At 43.2% G+C, this 17,951-nt stretch overlaps 1 protein-coding gene across 2 annotated transcripts in view; it reads left to right on the top strand.

Annotated features, from left to right (window-relative positions):
- TOP6BL (TOP6B like initiator of meiotic double strand breaks) overlaps window positions 1-17,951 on the top strand; it is a 1,011,792-nt gene that overhangs the window by 47,795 nt on the left and 946,046 nt on the right. For both annotated transcript variants that reach the window (XM_069643061.1, XM_069643062.1), the window contains exon 3: window positions 10,856-10,906. In XM_069643061.1, the coding sequence (XP_069499162.1) occupies window positions 10,856-10,906 (51 nt within the window). The remainder of the gene's footprint in view (window positions 1-10,855; window positions 10,907-17,951) is intronic.

Here is a 17,951-nt window from a genome sequence, read left to right as displayed (position 1 = left end):
CCTTAGAAAGAGAATCCAAAGGAAGGCCCATGCCCTTAGGATGTGAACTGTGTTGAATGTAATAAAAAGCCTGGGAAAGGGAGTCATTTCCCCCGGAGTGGATTGCGATGCCAAGAGGAGGGAGTTATCCTCTTTTGCTATAAAGAACTTCAGGGTTCGAAAATGGAAGGAGCTGGGAGCTCTTTCGCTCCTGCTTGTGGCCTAGAAGAGCCTGGTTAGCTTGACACCAACAGCTACCAAGAGCTACTTTTGGCTTCAAACACACCTATGTGAATTTCACTTTCTGCATTTGTGACAATCTATAAATAAGCATTCGGACAGATCTATACAAAATTTAAAGCATATGGGGGTCATAAATAAAGGACAAAGTGATAGGTTTGCATTTTATGTCGAAGTTAGATTTGCAGAACGCGATGCAGTGACTCCTGGCTCCTCACTGGTAGCTCCTGGTCCAGGGATGTCATTTGGGGGTCGCCAGGGGTCACAACTGCAGCCCATAAGGTCTCCCTTGCTAGCCCTGTGGTCTCCCCTGCTACCCCTAAATTCTTTTTTTTTTTAAAAAAATTTTCAAAAGTGTAAAACTTTGAGCAGTGACCCTAAATAAGAAAGAATAGGAATAATAAATGTCTTTCCGAAATTGTATACAATAATTGTTAGACTCATTAAAGGTTTGTTTCAGGCGCACTTCAGGGGGTGAGTCACTGATTTAGTCTGTTCGAAAACACCTTAACGTAGCCTTTCATTCTTCTGAAGTCGCTAAATGAGTACATACGCAGTTTGGGTGATTTTGTCTGTATATTTGTTCTATCTAAAGCACTAAAGCGTATGTGCTATATAATAACACATCATTATCATTTGGCCTTGGATGTCTGCTTGCATTCACATTAATTTGGTAATATGGGCCTATACACACTGATATTAACCATACATAAGGTGATGCATTCTTGTATGAAATGTATATCACATTATAGTGATATCGTAGCCATATTTTTCGTAGTGTACTTAGGAACAATGCTAGTTTTGGTTGAGGTAGGGAAATACTACTTAGATCAGGGAGTGAGGCATTTTACAACCCCTTTATTGTTTAATAAACGTTTATGCCAATCACCATGAGTACTGTGTCGCAAGTCTCATTGTTGGTTCCTCACACATAGCACAGAAGGTTCCCATTATGCCCTTTAGGATTTCAATGCTGTTTGATTTTTCCCACTTAGCTCGGTATGGCGAGATACTATTATGCCCAGTTACAATATCCAATATTCATATTTCTCACAGCAAAGACACCTATTATCATGTGCAGAAAGCATATTAATGAATGCCAGATTTCTGTGTGCCCAGTTAGCACTGGAAGGTCAGATTCTATAGTGGCTGCGTGTGTGTGGAGTGTTTGGGACAGTATATGTTTACTGCTTGGGATGACATGTGCAGTGCTGTGGGTATTCTGTATGTGAGCTGCGGTGCAGGGTATGTGTGTGCATTGCAGGAGTGGTGCATGTTAGCAGTGTTGTGCTGGGGCAGTGTGTTTGTACAGTGGGCTATTGTGTGTGTGCGTCTGTGTGCGCAGAATAAATAAAAAAAATAATCATGACAAAACAAATGCATAATTTTTTTGATGTGTTTATTAGTAACATAGATCACAAGATGGTTAAAAAATGCATTGCGCATACTAATCACACTACAAAACAGAGGAATAATAAAAGCATAAGTTGAATCATACATATAATTCAACCATTCATATAATGAAATTAAGATTTTTAAAGACAGCAAAAACCAACAAAATAATAATAAGGAAAACATTAAGGTAAACTATGCGAATCATTAAGCTTAGAAAAACCTTAACCCAACTACTGTGAGTTCATACTAAATTAGTCTTACTCCATTAGCGCATACATAGTATAGTACAACTGAGGTGCTGATCAACTTGGAATTTTTGACATTATCATATCACTACACATTTCTCCTATACAATTTGGAGGTTTTCCAATAATCTCACTTAAGTTTTCTCTACAGATTTCCAAACTTGTGTAATTGCAATCATAAGGCCCCGATTTGAGCCAGAAAGGCTTCTCAGCCAAAAGCTTTCCATACTTAAGTCTTCCAGATTATTCACATATTTTAATAGATAACATTCATATGTAGATTTTAACTTGACACAGGATGTAAGAACATAGATTGCGGTTTCAATGTGGCTGTTCTCCATGCAGATCCTACATGTTCTCTTCCCGCAGCTATGTTTTGCCAGGCTCTGTGATTTCAAAGACCTTCAGACGATTAAGCTGAAGGTCCAGGAATATTTACCTTGTAGCTAGAGACGGAATTAGTCTAAAGAAAGGTTGTGGTTTTTTGATTGCAAAGGTCAACAGAGATATCATCTTTAGTCGGAAGCAAAACACTCCTTCACCCTCTTCCCAATGTGGCGACCAGCATATTTTATCAAAGAAGTTTTTGTTAATTTCTTAAATATTTGCATGCTTTCATAGCTACCCTCCTGGAATGCATTTTTCATTATAAACAGGGAGTGATCTTTTGCATACATAGTCTTCATATAAAGCAGCCCTCTGTTAATGTTGATATGGGTGGCCAAGGAGGCAAGACCAAGCTCCAACCTTATTGCCTCTATCGGGGTGTAGTTAGTGAGGCCCAAGATTCTCTGCTAGACCACCCCCTCTAATGTATCGGCTCAGTCTTCTCAATCAACATAACAGGCTTCCAAGCCATACAGAAATGATGCCACTTGTTTCTGTCGATAAATGTTTAGCACTCCCATCATAGAATAGCCTGCAGTTTTCTTTGCAAAAGCAGTTATCGCCATCATTGTGGACAATGCTTTTACTTTATTATTTTCTTGCAGGCAGACATTTCTTTTTATGATTATAAATCCTGACCCAGGTACTTATAAATGCTCTGTTCTACCAATAGAACCTAGCAAGGTATTGATAGATTGTTTGCTAGTGCACTTCTGACCTATTGCCATAAATTGGGTTTTCAGCATGTTTATTTGTAACCCATTACTTTTTGCGTATTTGCACAAGGCCAGAGCACTATTGGAAATGCTGAAGAAGGTGTTATCAAAAATCACTATATCGTCGGCATATCCCAGCTACCCCAAATTCTTGGGAAAGCATTCCGATTCTCCAGGAAGGCGTCTTGAAAATCAGCAAAAAAAAGATTAAATGGAGTAGGTGCTAACGCGTATATTGGGATTTGTTTGAAAAGATGTACCTGACTATTCAACTTTACTCTGCCAAAATTATTATTATACAACAGCATACAAGAGTACAATAGATGTTGTGGCATGCCCATTGTGTCTAGTTTTTTGCCAGAGTAACCTTCTGTCAATTGTATCGAAAGCTGGGGCAAAATCAACAAATAGAATATACAGAGACAGCTCTTTTTTTCCCCCTGGCTTCTTCTAACGGAGTATTTATGATGAAGATATTCATACTAGTGGAGCAGCCCTTCCTGGACCCCATCTGTGAGATGTTATAGATTTATTCTTTGGCTATCCAATTATTGATGCCTTTTAAGATGAATGTTGCAAATATTTTGCTAGGAACGTTTGTCAAAGCAAGCCGATGATAATTGTCAGGAGAGGCTCTTATACCATTTTTGAACACTGTATAATGTGTGACATCCTCAAGGAGGTGGGTAAAATACCAGTGTTTATTATTTTATCATACAAGGTCAACAGGATGTCAGCCCATACCCCGGGATTATCTTTGATAATCATATTACAAACCCCATCAGAGCCAGGCGCCCTAGAGGATTTGACCTTTTTTATGATATCTAAGATATAATCACGACTAATAGTAAGGTCAGGTATAGGCCTAGTTACAAGTACAAAATCGGGTCCAGAGATTTTTTTTACTCTGATAACTTGCACAAGGCTGCTCCTCAATGTTACAGTGTAGAGCATCATTACTTCCACCTGTAACCAATTTATAGTTTGCCCACATTTTACGATTGTTCTCCCTCAATTAGTATTTTCACCATATTCTGCCAGACTACATCCCTTTAAGAGCTAAAGTACCTTTCCCTCAAATTTCGATACCAACTCCTGATAGAGCATTTCCTCCTAAGCTTATCTTCGGGTTCTACGTTTAGCTGATCAACCACTCTTCTATCATACCTCAGTTTCTTCTTAGTTGCCACTATCACTTTATCATAGGGTCTTTCCGGCATCGCAGCCTGTTGAGTGCAAAATTACTTCCCCTCTCTACACATTTATACATACAATCAGCTAACCTGATCACAATCTCTACAGCTGTCTTCATATATCTGTAATTGTCGATCATCCCATGACTCTAGATTTTGGCCTTTTTCAAGTTCTTATCTGATCATCCCAAACGAGTGCCCTTACTATAAATCACTAGTTCACCCGTCCTATCACTAGTAATAGTCCTAATGGCTCTGTTTACAAAGCTACAACGGAGTATTGCGTGATCACTGAACTCCTTAAAGTTAACCTACAACTCCAATGCTTTTTCTAGAGTTGCATAATTAACAAAAATATAGTCTAGGGTAGAGGTACAAAGATCATTGCGCCATGTCGGCCCCATAGGTATATAACCATTTTTAACTCCATTTCTTCAAAGAATACTTTCCACCTATGATTTTTGTTCCTGTTCCTTACCGTACTCACCGAATCTACATTACCATTCTCATATATATAATCCTTGAGTTTAGATCACCAGCAATTATAATATCAATTTCATCCCCAACAGGATAACTGCTAGTAATTAGCTCAAAGATGGTGCTCTGGATACCCAAAGTAGATTCATCCCCCGGAGTGTCATCTACATTGATTATCGGCACCTTTTGTTGACCACCAATTAACAATTCAACACCCAGATCATTATTATCGCTAATACTGGCATGGATCTCTTTTGAGGGAATATAATTTGCCACCAGCGTAACCAATCCCCCATAGGGTCTACCGTTCATCCCCCTCCTGGCATCACGTCCATAAGATTTATAACCATCAAAAAAGGGTGATGCCATGAGCCAAGTCTCTTGGAGAAGTATAATGTCCGCCATGGATATTAGACTCGGAGATCCATCCTTCTTGAAGAGATGACTGACCTCTCGTATTCCAGGTTATAATTTTGGTGGCCACTCAATTGTTAACCATCATTGGGGTGAGAAGGGAACAGAGCCATTCTCAGTGGGCTCTTACATTAGGGTTACCCATATTACCCGATTTAGCTTTTCTGTACTGCACACCTTTACTGTCCTCTTTTTGATTATATTTGTCGTTATTCTGTTTAAATATATTAGCCTGACTCCTCACACATTCACAATCCAATTCATAAACCCTTTTCATAGGTTCTCCAGAATGTAACCTAATCAGGTTCACCACTTCAGCATGGCAGTGTACTGTGGTTATCATATCATCACATAGTTCAACAAATTTAAGATGCTCAGATTTAATCAGCCTTAATGGCAAAAGCTGGTTAAGAATTTCCAACAGTCGACTTCTGTTGATAGATTTTCTTCTACCTTTAGTAGTACCCATGTTAAATGATTTAAGTGGAAGAATGCTATTTTTTGTTTTCTTCCACCAAAATCAACTTTGTTTCGTTTAATGGGTTTAGGAGTAAGCATCACTTCTTAGCGCCTCTTCCGATTCATAGTAAGATTCACATACAGAAGTATCAATTGAAATTGCACTGTCATTCAAAGAAGGATTTCTTCTACTTCAGGTGTTTCTTTAGCCTCTTTAGGTTTTCCTGTTGTTGCTCCTAGGAGCCAGTTGGTGAGGTTTCCGGTTTTAGAGGCCACCCCTTTGGCCCTTCTGGCAGCTTTCTTCCTAGATCTCTTTGTCAAACGTTTCTTATTCCGGGATTTCACTACATCCTCATCTTCACCACAATCCCCTGCTGCCCTGGCGGTAGGTCTCTCATTATTAGTCATCTTTTTCTTCCTCCTCCTTTCTCTATTTTATTGGGCATCTTCATTTCCTCATCATTGTCACTACCCAGTAAAATCTCAACTTTTGTTGATTCCAGATTGTCCGGTAAACTGGGATGATTATCTTTTGTAGGGCGATCCTTCACTTTCATGCCCAAGGTAGATGGACCAATACGACCAAACAACGGAGTATTGGGACTACCCTTTCCCAAACCAACCAGTAGGGCCGCATTGATTTGAACTTGACATGCAATATTATGGGAGAGTTTTAGCAAGGTTTTGAGAGCAAAACTAGTTGCTTTATAATGGGCCTCTTGTTCTTTATGCTTTTCCCCAAACAAGGGTTCCCATGTTTCCCTCTTTCCTAAAGTTGATCCGGTCTTGATCAATGGAGGAATTAGATGTTTCATCATTTAGTCCAGTGAGCCAGGGTGAGCACGAGAGACTAGTAGAAACAGAAGTATGATTCTCATTTCCAAGACCCTATTAATCTCTAGCACTAATTGATGCATATTTTACAGCATTCTCTGCAGCCACTTTCTCCAAGTTGTTAATTTGTCCTTCAAAGCTATAGCAGAGATTAAGGAGAACATTATTATCAAGTTCAGCTAATATGTAGGCAGCCTCTTCAGCTGATTCAGCTGGTTCACTATGTATCTTGATGTGTACAATGCCCCCCCCAAAGAAATCAGTAATTCTTAAAGGGGCAGAGGCTGTAGTTGAATCAGCTTCTTCCTGCACCGGCGCCAGTTTGTTTCCTTTTGTCTTGGCGTTTGATTTCTGCTAATTTCTTAATTTCATGATTGCAAAAACAAGGTAGCACCAGTAACTCTATCAGCTAGACCAACATCACTGCTTATTGGTTTATCTACTTTGTTCTACCCGTCTGAAGAATCGCAAAAACAGGGTTAGTTCAAAGACTTATAGTCCGCAGTCACCACCCCCGAGTTACATGTATTTCCAGTGTGTAAATAGAATATCTTTCGCGCAGCCAGAAGCTCGCTTTATGATTGTGTCTGAGCACAGTTACTCCAGCAAATGGTACTAAGGATGGCTCATAGACTAACTTAGTCCGCAGTCGCCGAACCTGTATTGTAATGCAGGTTAATTTTAGACCATTCTATAAAGAAAATGCCACTTTTTTAAAAACATTTTTTTTTCTTCTCTCACAATCCAGCAATTGTCAATGCTACCAAAAAGACATTAAAATCCTTATTTTGCAGATCAGGTACGTGGTTTCACAGACTCGGGTCAAAACCAATTATGTGACATAGTACATTTCCAAGGTATGTACTATTTCACAATAATACACTTCCACCAATGATATTGTTGTTTTAGCTTCGGAGCATCATACACTCTCAGTAATTGACTTAGCAAGATAAGCCACAGAAACGAAACCCTCTGTGAATGTTTCCAAAATAATTGCTTATATTACTTACGAAATGCCCTTACTCGGGTTTACTCGTAAGCTACACAGGCCAGGAGTCCTAGGAGCCCAAAAGACCAGGAGTTTCCCCTCCTCGCGGGACGGGTGTAACCCGTATTTATTCCCCAAAGACCTCAGTCAACGTGCAAACCCATGTGAGTCAATCCGCACCAAAGCCGCACAATGTTTCGGAGGCCGCTTCTGACTCAGAAAACACACCCAAATACATTTTTGTGTAAAATGCATAAGATGATGCACTATAAATAAGCTTGCTTTGCGCTAAACTGTTAAATTCTCAATTGGAACTAGGACATTCTGTTTAAGCATAAGCCCTGAGCAGGGGGGCATTACCGCTTCAGGAAATACCCCAGGCGCATAGTTACAGGCCCGAGCGAAGCTCAGTACTCCGATCTGTATGACCAGAGTCTTTTTTTCAGTTGGTAGATGCCGTCAGTGTTTCCAACTGAAAGAAGAAAAAAAGAAAAATGGCCGTCACAGTAAGGGGATAAGGGACGAAATGTAGTCCTTTCTCCCTTTTCATGGTGGCCATTGAAAAAAGATTCAAAATCGAAACAAAGAAAATGGCCGCCAAGGAAAGAGAGGAGGGACTACACATAGTCCCTCCTCTCTTTCCATGTTGGCCACTTGCAGAAGGAACCCCAGGGCTGTGGCGGTGAGCGGAGCCTTGTCGGGCAGCTAAGGACCCAGTGACGGCCAATCCGATCGTTTGAAACCATCATATTGTCCCTCGCCGGGTACTAATTTTTCATAGCCAGACACCCACAGGCTATATATACTTCCCCATATCGAACACTCTATAGTTTGGCCAGAATAGGTGTCATGTTGCGACACCTATTCTGAAGCAAAGCTAAACCTGATGTGAGAATATGGGAGGAAATATCTCAAATGGATGAAAAAGTGGTGGAAACGGGAGCACAACTGTGGAATATTGACCTCCTGGAACTGCCAGTGATTCTGTCCCCCTCAACCAAGTGATGGGATCTGATTTGTGTAATGAGAATGCGTTTAGATCTGTCGTGCTATGTTCATGTCACCCTGTTATAAACCCTAATTAACTGTTTATTAGCTTAACAGGTTCCAATAAGGTCTCACCTCCTTGAAGACCAGCTCATAATTAAGAAAACCCTTTTTTTTAATCATATTAGCAAAGATCGGGATATTGGCAACATGCACGCGATTTAAACAAAAAAAAAACAGAGACGGGAGTCTTACTGTGTTCAAATAGTATCTTCATGATCCTTATTTACATGAAGATAAAAGAAAAGAAAATGTTGTCTTGTTTGGCTATTATGACTACTGATTCAATTGATAGGCCATGTTCAATTTGTAGCCACCTTGATATGGCGTGGGAACGGCCCTACAAATGAGCCACGTACCAGCCACTTGTACTACCTAAAAATAGGCATATATTTACAATAAATGAAAATGGTGAGAAACTTTTGCCAACAAAAAATAGGAACCCACTGTTACATAGGAGATTGGTCGCCTGATTTCGTGGACACAGTTGCATTGATATTTTTGATAGGAAGGAGATTTAATGTAATGAATGAGAATTCCTGTTGTACCTAAAAGATCATTTTACTCCCAACTTCAAAATTATGGAGTAAACCATTCTTACTTCTAAATCGTATCAGGAGCCATGGTAGGACGCCCCTTTTGAACCCCCAGTGATGTCAACACTGATCCGTTTTCCCCTTTGGAATGAAAAGTTGTGAATTAGTAAATTAGTGATAGATTGCTGCCCCTAATGAGCAGGAGTGAAACAAGAAAAAAATAAAAGGGTTCTTGGATTAAAATACTTAATCATAAAGGAAACAATTGAATTGTTAGAAGACCAGCAAAATATTTGAATGAATGGGTTTGATGCCATTTATCAACAGGTGGAAAATTCACCAAATGTTTAATCCCAAGGGAAAGTTCTACACCTCTGACACTCTGAACCCTCTGCCAACTGAAAATGCGCTGGCAGTATTTTAAACGTGGTCTATCAAATTAAGGTAAAATTCTCGACTGTACCTTTTCGCTGACACGCGACATGCTTTATACCTTCTCTCACCATGAGTTTGATACCTTTTAAAATCAGCTATCCCCAGCCTTGGACCAATTTTGTTCACTCAAACCTTCCTAACCTCATTGGCTAGGTTCTCTCTCTTGACCTCTTAATGTCCCTCTGTTACCTGCACCTGTTCTTTTGCTGCCTCTGAAAAACATTCTTACTTTCACACCTGATGTTTCTCCTTACCCCTCCTGATGTTTTTCTCCTTTTCCTTCCCAACATTCCTCCAAGGTCTTTACTCCGGCCTCCCCCAAACACCTCTTTTCTCTCTAAACTCTATTTATTTTATTTGTATAGCTCGTAAACCAGGCCGTGGGCATAATAGCGCTGGGACATGACAAACAAAAAAGAATTGTCATACAAATAAGCTCATGGCTCTTCCATACTCCTGCCACCAGCTTCTACTGCAAACACCCACATAGTCTGATTGAGGTTTAACTAGCCCTGTTGCCTCTCCCCTATGATTAGGCTTTCCGTGTGAAGACATATGAGTGACTGGTAGGGATTAGTTAACCTAATTAAGTAATTTGCTTGTAATTTGTAATTTGTGACTTGGAGGATGACCAAGCATGTATGCTGACCCACCATTTTAGAATCCATTCCCACCACTTCTGCACCCTTATCAAACTTCTGTAGGGTGTTGGTGCCCTGTGTTTATGGACCTGAGGAGTTTATTACTGTTGAGTGAAGGAAAACCTCTTTTGTAGGGGGTGTTGTTTCTCAGCAAACGCACAGCATGTATGCGCTGAAGAGCAATAACAATGAAAGAAAATGAGCGCCTTAACCCCACTGCCTCTCTGGTCAAGCGCCAACAAAATTGCAGTGTACCTCTGTTCTCGCACTCTCTCAAAGTCTCTGTTTTCACCAAGCAAACTGTGTAAGAATAATCATTTTGCATCCTTGAAAGCTCTCTGAGCAATTCGCATAGATGGTTTTTGATGTCTCAGCGGGCTCAGCTCACAGTATCAAAGAAAATAGATGGGTATTTTACATGTTGGTTTGAAGTCTGAAACATCTGTTCCCTTAAAGAGACACTGCTAGTAATGGTGTCAGCTCTGTGAAGCTATGAAAGGCCTAGGATTGTGCACATGGAAAACAATGTATCACTGCTATCTTTCAAATTCACATTCCCTAGTGCCAGAGCTGAGTCCTTTAAAGGAACAGTTACCTTAGCCCACTTGTGACTATCCCCAACCGCGAGATGGAGGTTATAGAGGTGACCTACTCCTACTTTGCCCTCCCCATACCATAGGATCCTCCCTATAACACCTAACCATCTATCATCTGCTGGTTTATGGAGACTTCAGCCCCCTTGGTCTCCCCACTAGATGTCTTCAAAGCGAGACCCACATCTAGTGCCAGTTATTGCCAGACATATCTTAAATATGACAGTGTTGATTTTGTGTTGCTATTATTGTTGGTAAACATTATGGTTTTCATAGTTGCAGGTGCCGGAGATCTGTCCACTAACATGAATGAAAATCTACATAAAGGTAAATTATTGTTTTTATAAAATTGAAAGTAACTTTATAATAGTATTGGTAAATGGAGGATAAAAGCAATATTTTATATTTAGAGCTGTCATTATTTCTTTCCTTGCAAACAGGGCCCCAGATAGGATTTTGAAGCATTTTACTCCCAATTTTTTCAAGTTCGAAGTTAAGACCATCATCTCTGGAGAGATCATGGAGGCAGACACAGGAACTTTAGTCACTGTGGGAAGCCACCAGCTAGGTGTTGCGAGACATGGAGGTAGTATGTGGGGAATCTCCCAGAACATCCCCTCCAGTCACCTCTGTGGCATCCCACCATGCTCAAGAACAGTTCTGTAGTGTAGAACATGGGACAGGCCAATAAAACGACAGCCTGTCACTTTGGTCCCAGAACTGAATCTCAGACACAAAAATATATAGGGCCTCATTATGAGTTTGATGGCATCTGAGGTAAATCCACTGAGATACCACCAAGTGGATTTACCGCTGCCACCACTTGGTCCACCAGCATTTGTGGAGTCCATAGGACTCCATGGGGATTTCATCAGAATTACCACCAATGGTAATTCTGTCAGAATTGGTGTTTTTTGGCAGTAAGGTAGCAGAATTCGCTCCAAAATGTTGCTGGAGGTTTTTCCTCCACCTTGCTTCCAAAGCCAGAGTTCGGCAGTACGGTAATGTGGCAGTAATGCAGTGGTATTACCACTGTTTTTGGCCAAACTCTTAATGAGGCCCAGAGAGTTGTATTGCCCTTTTAGTACAAAGTAAACCGAATGGGCCAGAATGGTGGCAAAGCTCAGGACACCGAAAGTGCCAGAATGATTGTGTCAACATGTAATGTAAGGGAAGGGGCTAGTCTCTCTTTAATTATGGGTCACCAGGATAGGTCCTCCCATCTTGCTCCTAAGCCGGTCCATCAAAGAAGTGTTCGGTCTCAGAAACAAAACCACGCCAATTCAATCCAGATGTTGGGTGCAAAGCAAAGTGTTTCAAAGTTACTCCAATTATTAAAAAAGGTAATGGTGCAGATCAAAGGTTTCCCTCCTCACGAAGGATGTTGTCACTCTTCCAAGTGTCGGACAGGTGGGGGGTCGCCTAGTTCTCTAACCCTTTGCTCTTTGTGTAGATTTTTCTCTAGGGCAGCCAGATATTTTCATAATCCTCCAGTTCTTTGCCTCCTATGAGGGATTCTTTGGATACTTCCCCTTGTGGCCGGCATGACTTCCTGCCAGACTGGGCCCAAGGTTGGTGCATCTGGGTGTACCTTGGACTCTGTGGTGGCGTTGAAGGAGAAGCATGGCCATACTCTCACATTTTACCCCTGCTTCTCTGTGCCCCTTTTCGGCCCTCGCTTCTCCTCAGTTGTCCTTGTCCCCCCCCCTTTCCTGCCCCCATAGGCATGTCATTTTATCCCTGCAACAACCTCTGTACTCTCCCCTGTACCAATGTGGTTCCCTGACCCACCCTGTTCTTGCTACATAAGGGGTTGGTCTCACCTTCCCTCGCCTGCCTAAGATAGTCCACGTTTGTCCCTCTTCTTCCTCTCCTGATGGTATCGATTTTTTTCCTCCTGCCAACAACACCCCCTCTATCTGAATTACTTTTTCCTTCTCTGTAATCCACCCTTGTGTCTGTCTCCTTGTTTTTCCTCTCCACACCAAATTTATTTTCTTAGAACCTGCTGCTCTACTTGCTTCCCAAGACACACTCTCCAATTCGGTCTCTTTCCCCTCTCTCCCCTCTAAGATGACCTCAATATCTTGCTCATCCTTTCACCAAATGGTACAGCCCTGCTTTTACTCTAACGGTATTGCCCTTCTTCCAGAAGGTACCCCTCGTCCTCTTCTTGAACATGATATCCCTCTGTTACCAAAGAATTCCTCCACACAACTCTTACTCCTCTCTTGTAACACCACAAGCTACATTTCTCCCACCTGTATATAACACTTGTCTGCCTCTTTACCAAGCACCAGACCCTTCTCCTTCCTGGTCTCCACCATTGCACCTTCCTAGCACAGGGGCTCGGGACGGGGGTTATCCTGTGTCTGCTGCTCTCGTCGTGCCATCTCTCCCAAGGCTTGACACTCAGACTGGGCTAGCTGGCTTTTAAAGTCTTGTTTCCTCCGCCCCTTGGGTGATACTTTGGTTTATGGCCTGCACCTGTGTTTTGTGGGCTTAGCTATTCTCCTCTGTGTCTTTATGCCAGATCTAGCATGTGATTTACAATTCTAAAAATGCTCTGCTAAATGTACACCTTCTTTGTTGCCTAGAAGTTAATAGTTGTATCTCCTGCCAATGCTTGCCAATAATGGTTCTCTAAATTGTGCCCCGTGCTCGATAGATGAGCATTTCTTTTGCTTTTTTTTTTATAATTCTGTGTAACAATGTATTTAACATAATAGAGCAAACAGCCCTGTAGCGGCACTCGGAGAAGGGCTAGAACACACACATCCAGAATAAATCAGTATTGGAAAAGGTTTGCACAGGAGATCGTATACTGTGGAGGCTGCCTGCTCGCTCTGGGCTCAGTTCCCCAAGTCATCTTGCTGAGCGTGATTCCTTGGTGAGCCCTCTTAGAGTGTACAAGCTCTGTAATGGATTCCATAACAGACCCAGAAACGGAGCGAGTGTCATGGTGCTTTCCCCCAGATATCGGGAGCAGACCAGCCTGCCCCAGGTACTGGCACCTATGGGGACCTTTATTGCTTAAGGGCTTCCTGGACTCAGTCCTGGTGCCTTTGGCGCCAGGCTCATACTGCCCTCTCAAGCAAGGCAGTTTGCAGGGGAAGAGGAATCACGTGCAGCCCAGTCTGAGGCATGCTGGAGGGACTACTTTACCTGGGACTACTTTGATAGGGTGTGGTTGGAGGGATTACTTCACCTTGGGACTACTTCTTGAGGCTATATAAACCATGCCCTCAGAAAAGAACACACTTCGTGTTTTTCTGCACTCCTGCAGCGTAGCGCTCACTGTGTCTGCTAGCTTCAGCCCGGTCTTCAGCCACGCCCGTCCAGGTCTTCACGAACCGCTGTCTGTAAGGAAGGAAGGAAAGGAAGAAAGAGGAGTAAACAGAACCAGGCTCTTACCTGACGCTCCACCTCGATCGCTCTGGATCCTCCGTGTCTGCCGAACAGAAAAGGAAACGCCAGGTTAGCCGCGCAGAGCAAAGGACCACGTTAAAGACATTGCATCACTGCGCAGCGCTAATACTCACCAGAGGCTGCTCACTCTTGCGATCCATCGAAGCACCATCATGCGATCGCCGCTTCGGAGCTGTCGCACCTGCTGAACAGAAAAGAAAGCATCAGGTTAGCTGCGCAAAGAGAAAAGGCCTCATTAAAGACACTTCAATATTACGCAGCGCTAATACTCACCTGAAGCCTGCACACTCTTGCGGTCCCTCGAGACACCATCACGCGATCGCCACTCCAGAGGCACTGCACCTGCAGAATTGAAAAGGAACAGCAGGTTAGTTGCTTAGAAGAACAATATCGTATGTTAAGACATTATCGCATCGTGCTAGTGTGGAAACTCACCTTGGAATTCTGCTCACCATTTTTGGAGAGGAGTCCTTCTTCATTAGATGCACCAAAGGGGAACCTGCAGAGAAAAAGGCACAGGAGTGAACCTTTGGCAACTTGAACTCTAAAGCAATCTATACCAAGGAGTATTGGCATAAATACTTACCCAATGAGTCATAGTTGTCTGGAACTCTTCAGTAATCTGCAGGATCAGTGAAGTAACTAGATCCTTGAACTGCTACACCCCCCTGCATACAGTCGCAGGATGCAGAGTCCGCCATTCATAGCACTAAGGTGAGACATAGTAGAGGGGTGCATAAGGAGATCATGGGAGGTGGAAGTCGATCCTCCTCCTTACGGCTAGTCAACATCTCATTTCAACATTTTAAGTAAATCTTCTTTCGTGACGGGAGGGCAAAGCCGAGAGGGCACGTGGAGCCATTCATCACTCCGCTACGTGTGATGCTGTTGGAGACGGTTGCCGTCCAGCTTTGTTCGGCGCCCCTGTGGAGACCAGATGAGCGTAACAGAATCCAAAGCCGTCACACAAACCTTTACCTGGGCGCCATGGAAACCTCAGAAACTGACCAATTAGCCCAGATTTTGGGGGAACTCAGATCAGAGGTGCATTCAGCCCGACAAGAAACCAAAGCTCTTAGAAGAGAAAAGAGCGTACCGATGACCTAGCCAGACAATTACTCCAATTCCAAGCTGGCCACACGCCATTACCTGGAATGGGGGGCATCCGTCCCAACTCAGTCAAGTAACCTAGTGCAGGTGGTCCTTCCGGGAGCTATACCTTTTAGCTATACCTTTTAGCTCCGCCTGAAAGCTTTGCGGGATACCCTAAACGGTTCTCGGTTTTTATGAACCAGTGCCACCTACACTTGCTATGTATGCCTGAAGACTTTCCGAATGATTAATCAAAGGTGGCCTTTGTACTTTCATACTTTTGTACCACTTGTTAATCAAGGCCATCCCCTTCTCCGAGATTTCCAGGGGTTTCAGCAGAATATGGAGAAGCATGTTCGCCCGACACTCCCAAGGCCAAGCTTTAGATAACAAACTGCTTTCTCTGCACCAGGGGAACCAGTATCTGTTAACATATATTAAAACCTTCAATAGATTAGTGGTGGAAACCAGTTGGCCTGAAGACAAAAGAACTACGTTATTTCACCGTGGGTTGAGAGGCGAATTAAAAGACGTCTTGGCTCAAGTGGTCAACCCACCCCAAAACTGTGTGGAATACATTGACTTGGTGGTACAGCTGGACCACAGACTACAGAACTGGAAGGCAGACCAAGCTAGATTGGAGAATCAGGTGTTTGTGCGACTGAGAGACAACACTTCCAAAACCACAAACACGTCTGAACACATGCGAAGTGGAGGAGTACGGGGGCCACTATCTATCTAAACCCGAGAGGCGCAAGAGAAGGCAACAACAATTGTGCTTATATTGCAGAACAGCCGCCCATTTTCTTTGAGACTGTCCAGTGAAACCACCCAAGAAGGCAGTCGGGGTCGCCGATAAGGTCAGTGCCGAACCAGAGCCGGAAAACTACTCCGCCCGACAAGCGTAGAGGTCTGCTTGTCAAGCGAGAAGGACTCCCAGACCTCGCACCAGCCTTACCAATGATCCTCATTAGTCACCAGCAACTGTCTCGTATGCATGCGGTCAGAGCTTACATCGACAGCGGAGCCATGGGTAACTATATGGATCAAGAATTGGCTTTGAGGATGAGTCTTCCTCTTTGCGAAAAGGCAACAACTGATTTGGTCACCACTGTCGACGGAATAGAGATCTCTTCCGGTCCTGTAACACACTCGATGACGGAGATGACACTGTTGTGCCAAGATGGGCAGCAAGAAACAATTGTGTTCGACTTAATCAAGGCTCCACAATTCCAAATAATTCTGGGAATGGCGTAGTTAGAAACGCACAATCCTTGCACAGACTGGCGTGATAAGAGGTTGACCTTCTCAGAATGTGCTCATACTTGCTATCCAGAAGAATCCCTGACCAAGAAAATTGCAACAGTCATGAGTCCGACAAATCTGCTACCCCAGGAATACCAGGATTTTCAGGATGTTTTCCAGAAGGATCAAGCCAATACTTTACCACCCCATAGACCATATGATTGCCAGATCAACCTTATACCTGGCGCTCCGATTCCATGCAGTAAAATGTACGCCCTCACGGAACCCGAGAATCTTCATCTAAAACGATACTGGATCAATACCTGGCTAACGGCTTTATTCACCCGTCCAAGTCCCCGGCGGCCTCGCCCTTATTCTTCGTCCCTAAAAAGGAAGAAGATCTAAGAACTTGTATAGACTACCGTGCATTAAACCAAGTAACTGTAAAAAACTGGTATCCCCTGCCTCTTAACCCGGAACTGCTGGGCCAAGTAAAGGATGCTCGAATGTACACTAAGTTGGATCTCAGAGGGGCGTACCATCTCGTACGAGTCAAAAATGGGGACGAATGGAAGACCGCCTTCCGCACTAAGTACGGGCTATTCGAATATCAGGTGATGCCCTTTGGGCTTTGTAACGCCCCGGCAGCGTTTCAATATTTTATGACAATGTCCTTCGAGAGCTAATTGATGTCTGTGTCGTCGTATATATTGACGATATCCTGGTGTACTAATCTTCCAAGCAGGACCATGTGAAACACGTCCGCACTGTACTTAAAAAAACTTCGGCAACACTAGCTGTATGCCAAATTAGAAAAACATTTCTTCCACGGTTGAGTGTGGGGAGCGGTTGAGTGTGGGGAGCGGTTGAGTGTGGGGACCAGAAGAGAGCTGAGGAGCGTGGAGAAGGGACGAGTGTGGAGAGCAGATTAGTGCGAAGCGGATGATTGTGGAGAGCGGATGAATGAGGAGAGCGACAAAGTAAATGTGTAGCGTGGATGGGCGTATGGAACGGATGTGTATATGGAGTGAACGAGTGTCTGATGAGGATGAATATTTGGAGCGGACGATTGGGTGAAGCGGGTAAATGTGTGGTGCGGACGAGTGTGCCTAACAGATGAATCCATGGAGCGGACAAAAACCATAGAGCAGATGAGTGTATGGAATGGATGAACAGACAGAGCAGATGAGTAGTTGGCTTTTCCGATGAGTGGATGGACCGGACGACCATTGTGGACTGAACGAGTGCCCTATCTGGAGCCGGTATCTAGACTAGACGAGTATAAACTACAAGAGTGTGCGGACTGGACGAGGGTTTGAACTAGACGATAATGACTGACGAATGTGTGGAGCGGACGAGTATGAGGAACGGACGAATATGTGCAATGGACGATACTTAATATGCTTTGGAATGAAGGAAACACTTGAAAACATACATCATACCACACCCCACGCTTACTCTCCCCCTTACACACCACTCATCTAGAACACAGCGATACTATGACACCATTCGGTATAGCTGTTCTCATATCTACATCTCTCGCTTACTCCACATCACTCTAAGTAATCATTGCTGGTTTCACACCCCCCAGCCAGGCGTTCTCCTC

The sequence above is a fragment of the Ambystoma mexicanum genome, chromosome 2p (assembly GCF_040938575.1).
Source record: "Ambystoma mexicanum isolate Mex_15411 chromosome 2p, UKY_AmexF1_1, whole genome shotgun sequence".
NCBI classification, from domain to species: domain Eukaryota; kingdom Metazoa; phylum Chordata; class Amphibia; order Caudata; family Ambystomatidae; genus Ambystoma; species Ambystoma mexicanum.
The sequence above is the reverse complement of the archived record's forward strand: the minus strand, read 5'-3'. Positions and strand labels throughout refer to the sequence as shown.